Source organism: Nerophis lumbriciformis, linkage group LG21 (genome assembly GCF_033978685.3).
Source record: "Nerophis lumbriciformis linkage group LG21, RoL_Nlum_v2.1, whole genome shotgun sequence".
NCBI classification, from domain to species: Eukaryota; Metazoa; Chordata; class Actinopteri; order Syngnathiformes; family Syngnathidae; genus Nerophis; species Nerophis lumbriciformis.
Window position 1 is genome coordinate 16,363,317 of NC_084568.2, and position 16,556 is coordinate 16,379,872.

Genomic DNA, 16,556 nt, shown 5'->3' on the forward strand with positions numbered 1-16,556 from the left:
TTTCTGTGTGCTCTATAGTCCGGAAAATACGGTATATAAATATATACATACCCACGTCTTGTCCGTTGTCTCCTTTTAGAGGAGTGCTCTCAACATCCTTCTTTGAATGAGCTGTGTGAAAACATGACAGCAACGTGTTAGCAAGCACTGAAACATCACTCACGTTTTAAAAAAAATAACTACTACAAAAACATAGCTTCATGTAGAAACCTACCATTCTTACTGCTTTATGTCACAATATAGACGATATACTGGGGCTGCATGATTATGGTAAAAATTATAATCTTGATTATTTTGATTGAGATTAAAATCACAATTATTAACCCTATTATTCGTTAATTTAAAAACAAGAGTATTTCTTATACCACCAAAACTCAACTTTAAATGTAATTTAAAAGAATGGATATAAATTTGAAACAAGTAAACAAAAACTAAAATAAAAGTAACACAAAATGAATAGCTACTGTATATAATAAAATACAAATATTTTTTTCCCTTTTATTTTTTAAAATTCTTTATTTATTTTTTTAAACTTTTTTTTATGTCATCAATAAAATGTATTAAAATGCAACATTTCTCACATTTATTGGTGCAATATACATGTGGACAATTTTGACCAATATTTTCAGCTAAAGCATACTTTTTTTGGAAATTATCAATAAGTGCTGTTAGTACATTATGCTTTCACTAACACTTCCTACTCTATGTAGGAACCTTTTATTCTTACAATCATCTCTTATTCTATGTAGTAACCTACCATTCATACAAACACTCCCTGTTCTGTGTAGGAAAATACCTGTCTTACCAACATTTCCTACTCTATGTAGGAACCTACCATTCACACAAACACTTCCTGTTTTACGTAAGAAACTTCCATTCTTACAAACATTTGTTGCTGTATGTAGGAACCTACCATTCTTACAAACACTTCCCTCCTCCATGCTGGCGCCTGCAGAGGAGTCATCCAAGTCTTTGGTGACGTCGTCCTCAGTGTCGTCCTCATCTCCTCGGTGACCCCGACGCTTCCAGTAGTGCCCTGTGTTGCTGACACAGGAAGTGGATGTCAGTCACCCAGGACGCAATGTTACACCTGCGTGTGATGGCTGACACCACAGCTATATGAAGACTAGAAACGCTAGCAGCATGCTGGTGACGTGCCTATATAGCAGCGTCCTGGTGGGAGCCAAGTTCACAATAAAAACTAACGCATGTAAGTCATACGTGACTAGCTTATTTGTATACCACTTTCCTGCTGTAAGCCTAATTGTCAACATCAAATTATATGCTAATAATACACATTTGATTTGTAATAAAAAATATAGTAAATAAAAGGTCTTGTTTCAAGTGTATGGTGTAGTGTGCAAGTGATTGCAGCACAATGTGCAGCATTACATTCTTGTAGAGGGCAGGAAAAGTGAAACCACCACAGAACTCTTTGCCCCCATTAGCTTAGCCTCATCATATCATATCATATATCAACGGCACACAGCTCAAATTGGGGCGGTCCAATCTACCGATTTATATTTCAAACACTTTGAACGCAACCTGGTTGAATGATGTTTCTCTTACCCTTTCTTTCCACCTTTCTTTCGGGACTCGGCAGGTGTGCTCGGCGGTGAGGGCGAGCGCCTCCTCTTCTTTCCGGCAGAGTTGGCCTTGCGCTCCTTGCGATCGGGTGTACGGGAAGACTGATCAGATAAACGCCGTGCAGTGCGGGGAGCGAGGGATGGAGGATGAGAGAAAGAGCGGCAGAATGAGAGGATGGAACATTTGCACACACAAGGAGGGGAAGCGGCAAGAATAAAGGGGGGGAAGGGGATGCAGTGGCGTGGACAAACGACCAGGGTTCCTGTGTACGGTCAGGTAGAGGTGGGAATCTTTGAGCACCTCACGATTCAATTACGATTCTTGGGGCGACAATTCGATTTGAAATCGATTAACACGATTTTCTCAATATATTTTTTGGTATATAAATTATAATAAAAGCTTATTAAAACAAGTTACAAAAACTTCTCTTGGCTGCTGACATACAACTTATACATGCAGTGTTGGCCAAAAAATGTCTTAAAAAATATATTTAAAAAAAATGCATTAACAAAAATGACAGAATTTTAATCTAAAAAAAGAAAATAGAGCAACCCAACTCCAGCTTGATCCCAGCTTTACTACTTTTTTACTAAACAAATAATAAAGCATTGTGAGGAGATTCGTTTGGCTTACTAAAAAAGGCGTGAATAGTTAAATTTTATACGGCTTAGATTTTTTGCTCGTATCTGGTTTTTGTAAGAAGATCTAGGCCTCTTGCGTGCTGATTGCTGCACAACAGCCATCTTGGCTTGGTTGACCAGTGTTGTTTTTCCACTTCCGGAAAGAAGTCACGTGACGGAATACAAGCAACATACCTGCTTCTCTTCCACCTCCCTCGTTTTTGTTTGGGTCCGAATGAAGCCGGAATTCTTCATTCCTTCTTAAATAAATTAATACGTTTATTCTTTGTCCCCTCCCATCGATGCACTTCAAAATGTTCAGTTATTTTAATTTCTGAAGCAAATAACGGTCTCCTCTTTATTCCCGTTGTTGCCCATGTTTTCATTGAATGGGATTCGCGTCCGGGTTATATCCCGCCCGTTGAGACTGGCGCGAAAGGTCCCCTGCGGCTGCACACACTCACTCGACAGATTTTCTGATTGATTACAAAACTTTAAGGAGGTTGTCATGGAAGAAAACAAGGTAGAAGTCGGAACTTTTATATTCGCAGTCGGCTTTTGGCCCTCGACCAAATTTGTTACGCCCAATGCGGCCCCCAATACAAAAAGTTTGGACACCCATGCTCTAGAAGATCTGGTAAACCTTTTAGTCAGATGTCAACAGAAACCCTGATGTGCTTTGGAAGAAGAGAAAAGCTGTGAGGAAGGGTGGTGACAGACAGTAGACAAGGTATAGACAGACAAAGACATAGTAGCATGCCAAATGGCCTCTCGATGCAACAGGACATTTGCCAACACAAGAAAGAATAATTGAGCAGCAAAAAGCAACGATCACTTCAGACATTTTGCTCCTCTGCGTTTACCTCCTCCTCCTTCGGGAAGATCTTTTGGCGGAAGCTGATAGGTTTCTTGTTGTCGTCCACCTCATAGTCTTCCTCATTCATCCACTCGTTGAAGGCGTCGGTGTCCAGTACCCATTTAGCATGAACCTGAAGGGAGGGGCCCAAGTATGAGTGCACGCCAATGTGAAGTGAATTGTGAAGTGAATTACATTTATATAGCGCTTTTTCTCAAGTGACTCAAAGCGTTTTACATTGTGAAACCCAATATCTAAGTTACATTTAAACCAGTGTGGGTGGCACTGGGAGCAGGTGGGTAAAGTGTCTTGCCCAAGGACACAATGGTGACTAGGATGGCGGAAGCGGGGATCGAACCTGCAACCCTCAAGTTGCTGGCACGGCTGCTCTACCGCCCCCAATGGTGATCAATGTCACTCAGAGGTGAGGATCTTTCAAGGGCTACAACTGGATTAATAAATTGATTAATTATGCATATTTAATCAATATATTGAACATTAATATTAAACATAGTGTTATATTTGATTATCAATATGCATTAAAAGCTTTCACTACTGAATCATTTCCGGTTTTTTGGATGTTAGTAAGCACAGCATAGACATAGCTTGTGGCATTGTATTCAAAAAGACTTGAGGCTGTAATTGCTGCCAAAGGTGCATCAAAAGATCTAAATACTTTTGTACATGTAATTTTTGAGTTTTTTTTAAAATAAAATTTGCAAGTATTTCAACATTTCTGTTTTTTTCTGTCAATATGGGGTGCTCGTGGAAATTGAGAAAAAAACAACTTTTTTGATTTTAGCAAATGGCTGCAATGAAACAAAGTGTAAAACATTAAAAAGGGGTCTGAATACTTTCCGTACCCACTCTATATAGTTTATCATTTGCGCACTATTGACCAGTGATGCGCAGAAAATTTGACCGCCGGAAAAAGATCTACTTTAATCACCGGAACATGGCGCTGCCGAAATCGGGTGATGTGATGCCGTAAGCCATACGTACGAGGTTGTCTGGGTCGGAGGCAGCATGTCCGCCATGTGGACGTACTTTAATGACGTAAGCTATATCCGCATTTTTCCCACCTCGAGTCGCTGAATTTTGGTCTCATGCTCACCTTCCACGGTCGGTCAGCACTGGGGGGATCCTCCAAATCCCCGTCCACCTCACTGGTTGACACCCAGGTGTCATAGCTGACGACAAGATACATGAGAATGCATGAGACCTTGTCCGTAAAAGCGATGCTTGTTAGCTTCTGCAGTGCTCACCTGTCTGGATAGAGCCCCCAGTGGACCAGAACCTGCTTGTCTTTCCTCATGACGGGGCGCAGCCACTCCTCTGCAGGACAAACGAAATGATTAAACTACCAAAAAAAAAAGACTAAATAGACACGGCAGGGACAAGGAAATCTGACCTTCCTCCAGCTGGGATGGAGATGGGAAGATAAGATGGGTGGCCTTTGACTTGTCTTCAGAGATGGAGCCCTAAACAAAAGAAGACGTGTTCTAGAAAAAGCAAAACATGATGTCATTGCGCAAGTGGTCATCTGACACTCACCTGGTGTCTCTTGATGGCGTCTTTGAGCTTATTGGCTTGTTTGGCCTCGATGTCCGCAGACAAGAAGACGGTGGGCCGGGTGAGACAGTTATTCTGGAAGCACGCAACATTTAAATTACACCACTTATGCAAAAAACTAAAATAAAAGGTGTGAACAAGTTCATACCTGCACCAGGTTCTTCTCCACATTCAGGAACATTTCCACGTTCCTGTCCATGCGAGAGGGGTTCTGCAGGTCAAAGCGCCGCCTGTGGATGGCAACAGTGAGCCAACATTGTGATGAAACCCGCTTTGACAGTCCCTCCAGGGCTTTCGCGGAACTTTTTGTTGGTGACTAAAATGTCTGAATTTGCAACAGCTTTTTCAGAAAATTGCTTTAAAAATTCCCCCAATAACACTTAATCAACTTGTGATTATGAGTTTGCTATGCAAGTTTAAAATATTCCTTGTAACCTTAACCCCAAAAAGGACATTGCAACAAAAATAGGAAAACAAATACTGTATTGATGTTTTACTCATCTTATACCGCACAAAAAGTAGACTAGATAGCAGGGTTGGGGTTAACTGCCTCTTTGCTAGGTCAGCATTGCAAATAAGAATGTGTTTTAAGTGCCCTACCCTGAATAAACAAATGTTAAACATGTAAATACTGTAAATTCCAGATCATGAGGCGCTACTTTTTTCCTACGCTTGGAACCCTGCAGCTTGTGGCTAATTTATGGATTTTTCTTCGCTAACAGCCATAAAGTTTTGAACTTAACAAATAGTTTTCAACAGACACTAAAAAGGTGCGTTATAGTTTGCTGTATGGCACCATATTTGGATGAGTTCCCTTACTGTGGGTGTTGCGGGGTGAACGTTTTCAGTAATTCCTTCTGTTTAGTGATTTAAACCGGAAGTACAAGTGCTGTTCCATCTTCTTATTCACATGGATTCTTCATTCATCACCCCAAGCAACTCTCCCGCTCAACTGTGGGGCAAATAGGGTATGGCTTCATCTGCGGCATGTAAGTGTGGCGCAGAGGAGCAGACTGCAGACCACATCATAACATCATAACTTCCTTTCCCATATACCGCCATCCTAATGGCAATTGTAGTCTGGCAGCTGTGGAAAAGAGCTTGGTCAGTTGGCTGTCAAACACTTGCCCAGCTGTATAGTGGTTACACTTCTAATTAACATATGTATCCAAACGAAGAAGAACATTTACAAAATGTTTCTGTGTAATTAACTACCGTATTTTCCGCACTATAAGGCGCACCTTTAATGAATGGCCTACTTTAAAACTTTGTTCATATATAAGGCGCACCGCATTATAAGGCGCATAGAATAGACGCTACAGTAGAGGCTGGGGTTACGTTATGCATCCATTAGATGGAGCTGCGCTAAAGGGAATGTCAACAAAACAAATAGTGATTGTACTGACACTTATACTTGCTGCTCTCTGTTTAACAACTCACTGTTCGAGTTTGTCCTCCAACTGTAGCCATCTCGCTTTGTTCCCTCGGAAACTCTGTTTAGTCTTCTTTACTTGGCGCAGGTCATCATGTTGCTTCCTCCACTTCCGCACCATTGATTCATTAAGTTGAATTATCTCGCTGCTGCTCTATTCCCGTGTTCTACTGCGTGACTGATCGCCTTGAGTTTAAACTCTGCGTCGTAAGCGTGTCTCTTAATAGGAGCCATTTTTGGGTCTTTACATAAAGTTTAGGTCTCGCAACTACGGTAAGCAGCCGCCGACTTCATTTTCCCCCATAGAAGAAGAAGCGCTTCTTCTTCTACGGTAAGCAGCCGTAGAAGGGGAAAAATGAAGTCGGCGTAGTTAACGTAGTTGCGAGACCTGTTGTGGCTCAATATTGGTCCATATGTAAGGCGCACCGGATTATAAGGCGCACTGTCAGCTTTTGAGGAAATTGGAGGTTTTTGGATGTGCCTTAAAGTGCGGAAAATACAGTGATTTCACAACGTATATATCTGCGACTAATAGTCCGGCATATGGACACAGTTTTTCTCTTCTAAAATTTACTGAATGCAGCTTATATACCGGTGCGCTCTGTCATCCAGAAAATACTGTATATTCAAAGTCCCGAGAGCAGGGTGTTTCTCAATGTTTATATAGCACATTATCTAAAAGGCTTATCGGAGTAATAAAGAGTTAAAATATTGTTATCCGTTGCTGTTCTTGATTCATTTACATAAGAAACAAACATACGTTTTGATTAGAGTCTGACGTGCACATTTGAGCGCCGCTCAGAGACACATTTGAATGACGAAACTGACATTGATTGGCCAAAATCTGCGAGGAATTGGACAAAAAAAACATATTTTGGGAACGCCTCTGTGTTGGTAGCCGAGCGTGTACAAAGTGAAAGTGAAACTCACCAGCCCTGCTCACTCTTGAACTTGTAGACAGAGCCCAGAATGTGACAGAGAGCGCCTCCTGCCTTCATGTCCAGGAAACACTTGGCCTTGAGGGAGAGGACAGCAGTGAGGACACTAGAAGACATCATTCGCTGGGAAGGCGAGCACGGTAAAACTTGCTGAGATGTCATACCGGCAGCTTGGTGAGAGCAGGGTTGTTGACTCTGCGTCCAAAAGCATCTTCTTGGAACTGAAGCAGCTGGACCACCAGGCCCGCCAGCGACTTGCTGGAGGGGGAGTCATTCTGGACATACTGCCAGCCAACACACACACACACACACAGCTGTGATTCACAAACGCCACAGTAGACATTCATCTAATACAGTATTTCTTAAATAGTGGGTTGGGGCCAGCAGGAGAGAGATTTATTTTATTGTGTCTACACTCGAGTATTCATGCGAGAATGATATACAAGCCTGCAGCTAGATGGCAGCAGTGCTCAATCTAATAAATAGGCTCCCTGTTCTACAAAGTAGAAGTAGTAATGGTGTGTTCCATTTGTACTGGGAAGTCAGAATATCAGAGTTCCCAGTCGGGCTTTCAACTGAAACACCCCCCAAGGTCGAATTTCCAAGTCAGAAAGTCAGAGCATTCTCATCACCGCAGTGTCGGCTTTAAAGGGGAACTGCACCTTTTTTTGTAATAAATCGGCTCGTTCTGGGTGACTAGCAATGCAGCGAACGGGAGCAATCAGTTCTACCTCTAAATCACTTTAAAAATGCATTCAAAAACCGCCAACAATACTTCATTTACGTTCCGTAACCCGTATAATAACCAAACTGTAGCGACATTTTTATTGTAAGAGACGACACCAAGGAACTCTTTTTCCAGCGTAGTAACACATCGGCATGCTACGGTATTACCTGTGAGTTAGCTACAGCAAGAGGTAAGCTAGCTTTTCCGTCAGCCCTCAAATCACTTGTGCGTTTGGATTGCACAACACAATGCCATGGGACACCAACTAAAAAACTTGAACATTCATATTACAGTATCTGTGAAGTTTTATTTCATGTTTTGTTTGTACACACATGTAGTAGTCGTAATAACAAGCATGATATGCTGCATGTATCACGATCAGTATTATAGTGACTCACGAGATGGACAATTGTTTGTTTGGTCCGGACTTGGGGCGTTTTTCCGATTTATTTTGGGTAAACACTCCATTTATGTCGGCATAGCTTGGCTCAAAGTTCCACATTTACACCCTGACAAAGTCAAGCCGACCTCACTCTTGCTGCTTCCGTCTGCTCTGTTTCACCCTTTATTCGTGCTCGCTTTCATAACCAGCTGTTCATCCTCCGTCTATTCAGCTTCAAAAAAGTAAGGTAGTAAATCCTTATTTGTCCCAAAATAGCCATCATCGTCTTCGATGACCAAGTTTGCCGTGATTAGAAAACACAAGCGTTTGTTTCTGGAAGTAGGAACACACATTTGTTGCCGGAAGTCGGATTTGCGCTGCTATGGAAAACGAAAATAAATGCTGCGAGGAAAGAAGTTACGGCAATGCTTAAAATGACCAAAATATGGTAAATATTGTATATATTACATATTGTTTGAACGTGTCTGTTGCTACATTATATATATATATATATATATATATATATATATATATATATATATAAAAGATGGATGTTCCTGTCTCTCATAATGATTGTGAACGATAGACAAAATTCCAAAAAAAGGGCCATTCCCCTTTAAAGATTGCTGTTTTAAATGTAAATAATACAAGTAGGGGTGCAACAACTAATCGATTATAAAAATAGTTGGCGATTAATTTAGTCATCGATTCGTTGGATCTATGGTATGCGCAGAGGCTACTTTTATTTATTTATTTTTATAAACCTTTATTTATGAACTGCAACATTTACCAACAGCTGAGAAACAATAATCAAAATAAGTATGGTGCCAGTATGCTGTTTTTTTCAATGAAATACTGGAAAGGATAGAAATGTAGTTTGTCTATTTTATCCGATTATTAATCGAAGTATTAATCGACAGATTAATCGATGATCAAATTAGTTGTTAGTTGCCGCCCTAAATACAAGCTTCTGTAATATCCGTTATTAGCACTTCTCATTAGTTTTTGTCGCACTAAATCAGCCATGCATGATGTATTGTTGGATGTTTATACATGATAACATTACTGTAGCATAAGCACATTTTTCAGCATGTGGTATATGGAGTCTGGATTTTCCCATAAGTTGTTTACATTCAGACAAGGCAAGCGCAAAAATAGCTTTCGTGGATGTGGCCATCTTGATTTACGACCTCGTAACTGTAAAGCTCATAACCCGGCTGTGACGTCATTCCAGGCTTTGACTTCCTACTTCCCAGGTAAATGGAACGCACTGTAAGTGCCCAGGAACACGTGTAAATAGCTAACAGAGGCAAAGACATTTAATAAGTAAACATACTTCGTTGGCGGTGTAGTGGTTGGCTACTGGGAATCTGTCCGTGCCTTCATTCCCTGGAATGTTACAATACTTTGAATGGCGGTCGCTGTTTTTTTACACTAAGACAGCGTCTGTGTATATTCGAGGTGGGAATCTTTGGGCACACCATGATTCGATTACGATTTGGGAGCTACAATTCAATTAAAAATGTATTATCAATGCGTCTTTCATTTATGTATTTATTTTCGTTTGACTAAATAAGTGTTTATCATTTGCAACTTTTAAAAACAGTGCATTTTTAATTAGAAACAGTTAGATTAATTCTCATCACATTTGTTAAATTACCGGTAATTGAAATGTGTGCATAACTGGAACATAAGTGCTCTAAAATAAAGGAGCTGCTCGGATCTCTCGGCAAGGTGGCTCGCTGCAATCCAGAACATTTTAGAACTGTCTGCATTACTTTATTTACAATAAATACACCGATTATCGATGTTTACTAATCGACTTTATAATCGTCCCTGTCTTAATTGCGATGCATCTAAAAATCTATTTAATCATTTCCCCCACCTCTAGCGCATACATGCTGCTTCTGACGAGATAGTAAGCAGGGAAAGGAGAACACCAAAATGCCACTGGATAAAAAATTATTGCCGGTCATCAAACTAGTATTGCAGCTGTATTTTCTGCTTCCAGTACTACTGATCAGACTAGCAATAGTACCTCAACATCGCCTGTACAAACTTAGGTCGTCATCTTCCTCCCATTAAAGTTAACTTTTCTCCAGCTGTGGCTTATAATCACATACAATGTCTGCAATTTTCAGATGACAATTTCATGTAATGCATCATTTGTACTACTCTTATCAAAACAAGCGCATTGATTGTGGTTAAGAATGTTTTGTTTGTGTCAGCACTTCTATTGATTGTTTTGGTACTCATTTTCATTAGAATTTTACAAATGTATTTAGGTATTATTAATGTTGTTATAAAATGCTATTTTATCAGAACTGTTTAAGTTCAGTTACATTTTCAACATAAATCAATACATCTGTTATTTTAACCGTAACATACCATACCACCAGTAAATTTAATAAATACATTTGTAGGAAAAAAAAAAAAAAAAGAATATGAGAACTAGAAAGAAATATACATTTTTAAAAGGACACAGCTGTTTGCAACTTGCTCTCAGGTACATTTTTCAAACACAAATTATAACAAAAACACCACCAGCTATCTTACGTTACCAGTAGTAGTTACGTCATTACGTGCTAAAAGCCTTAAGTGGTAAGGATATAATGCTTCAAGCCATTATGACGTAGTATGACTTGACTACAAAAAGCTGTGGAAGAGGGATGTTTAATAGAGGGTTGCATTAGGCCTTGTAATAGCACTGTGTTGATATGTATGAGTGCACGTGTGTTACTGTGTACGTCCTTTGTATTTCGTTTGAGTATAATATAATTGTGTTATTTAGGCCACTTCATATTGATCCAAATGTTTTTCTGTGCAACTAATTTTTCTTTTCTTTTTTTCATTTTCTTTTTATTGACATCCAGCATCAGACATTCCTATCCATTACATCATATATCTATTGTCTGCCCTAAATGTCAAAATATTTTTGTTTATATCCCACCCATACCACTCACCCCCCCATCCCCCCCAAAAAGAAAAAAAACAACAGAAAAAACAAAGTAATATGAAATGTATAGTATAAAATGTATAGTATAAAATGAAAAATTAGTTGCAATAATATTACTTTATTATTGCAACTAATTGTTCATTAGGAAAGCACCGGTGCCAGGGTTTCCCCTTAATGTAATTGAAAGTGGCGCACCGCCACGGCATTTTTATTACCGCAACACCTTGAAAATAAGGTTTTTTTTACTTGAAAATTAAATAAAGCAATATAATATATTGTAGTCCACAGAGGAAATCACACAAAGTCTGATGCTAATTTTAATTTTTATTACCAATCTTATGATAAACAATGGCACAATTCCAATAGGTTTAACCTCCTGTGAAAACACTTTCGCCTCGTGACCCCACTTCCTCATTTTCCTACAATCACCTTTCAGGCACAGACGTGTTTGTAAACATGGGAAAACTGACATTGAATCCAAACTACACGAACATAAAACATCAACATTAGCTGGTCGTTATAGTACGAATTGATATATCGACGTCCCATTGGGGTTGTGAGTTTTTCCTTGCCCTTATGTGGGCTCTGTACCGCGGATGTCGTTGTGGCTTGTGCAGCCCTTTGAGACACTTGTGATTTAGGGCTATATAAATTAGGGATGTCCCGATCCAGGTTTTTGCACTTCCGATCCGACACCGATATTGTTTTTGCATTTCCGATCCGATACCGATACTGACTGATACCGATACTGACCCATAATGGCCTATCCGAGCATGTATTAAAGTATAAAGTTATTTAGCCTACTTAGTTGTCAGAATCATGTTGAAAAGGGTTTTAGTACTCTTGATAACAACTAGCCAGCTGAATTAGGGGAGTTTGAATAATACACAATGGTTGGTAACAAGAAACTGACCTGTTTATTCAAGGATAAACACAAAATAGACAAATTATACATGGCAAACAGAAATGGCATCATTAAACTAGAGCCGGGCGATATGGCCTTTTTTTAATATTGCGATATTTTAAGGCCATATTGCGATACACAATATATATATCTCGATATTTTGCCTTAGCCTTGATGCATATAATCACAGCAGTATGATGATTCTATGTGTTTTGATTGATTGATTGATTGAGACTTTTATTAGTAGGTTGCACAGTACAGTACATATTCCGTACAATTGACCACTAAATGGTAACACCCGAATAAGTTTTTCAACTTGTTTAAGTCGGGGTCCATTGATTCATGATACAGATATATACTATCAGATATATACTATCATCATAATACAGTCATCACACAAGATAATCACATTGAATTATTTACATTGTTTATAATCCAGGGTGTGGAGGGGGGCGCCTGATGTAAGTGTCAAAAAGACAGCCAAAAGAGTTTGATATGAGAATAAATCTAAAGTTAAAATATAGGGTAGAAATGCACCCATTTGCAGGAAATGTAGTCTTGATTTTCAAAATGTTCTTTCAAGGCTTGCATGTCTACATTAAAACATTCTTCTTCATACTGCATTAATATATGCTACTTTTAAACTTTCATGCAGAGAAGGAAATCACAGCTAAAAAAATCACTAATTTTTTCAGACGGTGTTGATGTTGAAATTTTTGCCTTGGCATTTTGATGGTGTGGACGTGTGGCACCGAATTGAGATAAGCGTCTCGACAGACGTCACAATATTTGAACAATGATGACGAAAACTGTTGTCTCTGTCGTGTCCGTGTGTCGAAAATTGTTATACGCCTATTTTTTTATTTGATTTTGTGCGTGGCATAGATTTGCCGTGCGCAGAGGACGCTTGAGCAGGCGCGCACCTTAGCGGCTGCGCTAGCATCACAGCTAACGTTAGCCATGCCGCTACCTCGCTCTCTGCTGGGAGAGGACGTATACGTATGTGACGTGTGACGTGACAGTATGTGACGTATGACGTGACAGTATGTGACGTGTGTAAGAAGGTGCGCTCGCTGTCTGTGAGAGGGAGACACAGGAAAGAGTGAGAAGAGCCTGTCGTGTAATGCCAGCAGCTAAAAGCAACTGCGTGAGAATTGTGGATGTGTTGAAGGTGTGCTGGAAAATGCGGAACGGAAATTACGGAGCAGCAGAAAAGTGGAATGTATTATTTAAATAGGTGCGTTGGAAAACACGGACCGGAGTTTTTTTTTAAAACTGGATCTGGATCGGCATTTTCCCATGCCTTGCCGATACGCAATTTTTGGCAAATATCGGCAGCCGATCCGATCCAAATATCGGATTGGGACATCCCTAATATAAATAAACATTGATTGATTGATATATATATATATATAGCCTATTATTTGCGCAATATTGACGAATGCCAACGAAACCGGATGTAAACAAAACGCACGCCGTATGTCCGTTGTCCGTATGTCTGCGATGTGGACGCAATTTATATATATATATTGCAGATATACCCGCGGACAGCCATCGACAAAATGTGCAAATATTAAGAGGACAGTGGCGGCTTTTAAGAAGAGAAAGTCAAAGTAGAGCAACAGCGCGAAGCAAGTGTGACATGATGCTCGCTACAGCTCGCTTCTGTCGTCAGGGACAGAAGTAGAGTCTCAGAACACGAGTACATTTTATAACAACACCATAAGAAGATGCTATATTTGTTGTTAGTTGTTTTTAATAAAAAAAAGTCATCAAAAGTCTTTAAAAAAAAGTATCTTGTACAAAAAGCAGCAGCAGTTGAAAATGTTGCAAAACGACAAAAAAAATATGCTAACATTAATTAATAAAAACAGATTTGTTTTAAATGTATACATTTTTGAGCCTTTTTAAAGAAAATCATATCATCATAGCAAATTATGCAAATTACTCGATAACGTCATTGTGACCATATCCATAACAACGCCTCCACAGCGACAGGTATCTTTGCAGCTTAGAGGAAACCCTGCGGTGTTACTACTGAAAAAGCCAAGCATACATCTCTGAAACATACAATTTAGGGACGGATTGTACGATATAACAGTACTAATAAAGTACAGCAATACTAATAAATCAAAATTATACTATGCTGCCTTTGAAAAAACACTTTTTCACGACCATGATGGCACGCCGTGGCGACATTGCTGGTAATACAAGCCGAGGCACATGTTGTGGGTCAACACACACAGAGTAATTACAAGTGGAAACAGTGTGGAAGAAGCAGAGGGAGAATGGACGTATTTTGGCTTCAAAAGTAACAAAGCTGAAACTAGTAACACTTTTTAAACAAAGCTAGTGACTAACAAGCGCCTACAGTGTTATAGCTACTACTAAATCACCAATCTTTGCCTCCATGGCGACAAATAAACTATGTTTCTTTACAAGTATCATCCCTGCAGCATGAGGAATCGCTAAACATGCTTCACTACACACTGTAGGAGGATACAATAGCTAACCGCTAGCGCTCCTTAATGTAAACAAATGGGTGGATGTACACAAATATTGACTGTAAAGATACCAAGTACAAGAGCCGTTTCTAGTTGATACTATAATGGTTACATCGATATTAACACAAGAAAATGTCATTTTTTTTATAGTTTAAAAACACAGGAAATACATCCCTGGACAAAGGAGAACTTTAATTATGACCAATGCATGATCCTGTAACTATTTGTTATTGGATCTATAGTATCACCCAAAACTTACATAAAGTATCAAACAACAGAAAAACAAGTGCTTATTACATTTTAACTGAAGTGTAGATAGAACATGTCAAAACCGAAAGCAAGCTGATATTAACAGTAAAATGACAAGCATATTAATAATCGATTCAAACCGCTTGTCACTCAATTTTGACAACATAAAACTATGGGAAATGACAATATGTTAATGCATACATCAGCAGCCAAATCAGGAGCCATTGTAACCTGTTTGCTTAAAACTAAAAGAAAAGTTGTCTATGTTCATCATGTAATTTAATGCCACAATGGTTATTTGATTGCAACAATGTCATTAAGATTTTCTGTTACAATGAAGCCAATAACTGTGTGGGCCCCTCTATTTTGAAAGGTATCGAAAAGCATTTAGGTACCAGTACCAAAATAATGGTATCGGGAAATTGTCTACTGTCGCCGTCCTGGTATCAAGACGCATTTACGCTTCTACATGACCACATGTGAATATAGTCCGAGCAAAACAACTGTACATTTAATAAAGACATAGGCTCCAGAGCCCCCCCGCGACCCTAAAGGGAATAAGCGGTAGAAGATGGATGGATGTTTAATGTAATGTAAATAATGTCTAATGCAGTGTTTTTCAACCACTGTGCCACACTAGTGTGCCGTGAAATACAGTCTGGTGTGCCGTGGGAGATTATGTCATTTCACATAATTGGGTTAAAAATATTTTTTGCAAAACCAGTAATTATAATCCGCAAATAATGTGCCGTTGTTGAATGTCTGTGTAGAGCTCGGCAGAGTAACTGTGTAATACTCTTCCATATCAGTAGGTGGCAGCAGATAGCTAATTGCTTTGTTGCGATCACAATACTGCAGACAACAGCGGAAGGCAGCATGTAGATAAAAAAAAGGTATCTAACGCTTAAACCAGTGGTTCTTAACCTGGGTTCGATCGAACCCTAGGGGTTTGGTGAGTCGGGCTCAGGGGTTCAGCGGAGGTCAAGACACACCCAACTCATCGTGTAAATAAAAACTTCTCCCTATTGGCGTATTACGGATACGGCAACAGCAGAAGTCACACTGATTTGCAGGTGTGTAATTTTTTGTGAGTTTATGCACTGTGTTGGTTTTGGTCTTTGAACAAGGTGATGTTCATGCACGGTTCATTTTGTGCACCAGTAATGAAACATGGTAACACTTTAGTATGGGGAAGATATTCACCATTAATTAGTTGCTTATTAACATGCAAATTTGTAACATATTGGCTCTTAACTAGTCATTATTAAGTACTTATTAATGCCTTAAACGGCATGGCCTTATTATAACCCTAACCCTCTAACCATGGCCTTAACCCTCTAACCCTAACCCTAAATTAAGTCTTTGTTACTTAGAATATGTTCCCCTAGTGTCCAAAAAACTCTAAATTAAGTCTTTGTTACTTAGAATATGTTCCCCATACTAAAGTGTTACCAAAAACATAACTTTGTCTTGAATTTGAACATTTTATTTTTCACTGAAGAAGGGTTCGGTGAATGCACATATGAAACTTGTGGGGTTCGGTTCCTCCAACAAGGTGAAGAACCACTGGCTTAAACCAAAAATAAACAAAAGGCAAGTGCCGTTAAAGGGGAACATTATCACCAGACCTATGTAAGCGTCAATATATACCTTGATGTTGCAGAAAAAAGACAATTTTTTTAACCGATTTCCGAACTCTAAATGGGTGAATTTTGGCGAATTAAACGCCTTTCTAATATTCGCTCTCAGAGAGAGTTCAAGTTGCACCAGTGGCCCAAAGATGCGAAAGTGGCAAGAAATTGGACGAAATTTGTTCAAAATACGAGGCT

At 39.3% G+C, this 16,556-nt stretch overlaps 1 protein-coding gene across 3 annotated transcripts in view; it reads right to left on the reverse strand.

Moving 5' to 3' along the window:
* The window catches only part of LOC133621036 (SWI/SNF complex subunit SMARCC1-like), a 29,484-nt gene that overhangs the window by 10,979 nt on the left and 1,949 nt on the right, over positions 1 to 16,556 (reverse strand). For 2 of the 3 annotated variants that reach the window (XM_061982818.2, XM_061982817.2), the window contains exons 2-12: positions 7,170 to 7,289; positions 6,998 to 7,083; positions 4,784 to 4,865; positions 4,618 to 4,710; positions 4,475 to 4,544; positions 4,329 to 4,398; positions 4,178 to 4,253; positions 3,071 to 3,196; positions 1,570 to 1,688; positions 914 to 1,044; positions 52 to 111 (exon numbers count right to left, since the gene is read on the reverse strand). In XM_061982818.2, the coding sequence (XP_061838802.1) occupies positions 52 to 111; positions 914 to 1,044; positions 1,570 to 1,688; positions 3,071 to 3,196; positions 4,178 to 4,253; positions 4,329 to 4,398; positions 4,475 to 4,544; positions 4,618 to 4,710; positions 4,784 to 4,865; positions 6,998 to 7,083; positions 7,170 to 7,289 (1,033 nt within the window). The remainder of the gene's footprint in view (positions 1 to 51; positions 112 to 913; positions 1,045 to 1,569; positions 1,689 to 3,070; positions 3,197 to 4,177; positions 4,254 to 4,328; positions 4,399 to 4,474; positions 4,545 to 4,617; positions 4,711 to 4,783; positions 4,866 to 6,997; positions 7,084 to 7,169; positions 7,290 to 16,556) is intronic. The other variant, XM_061982819.2, reaches the window with a different exon arrangement.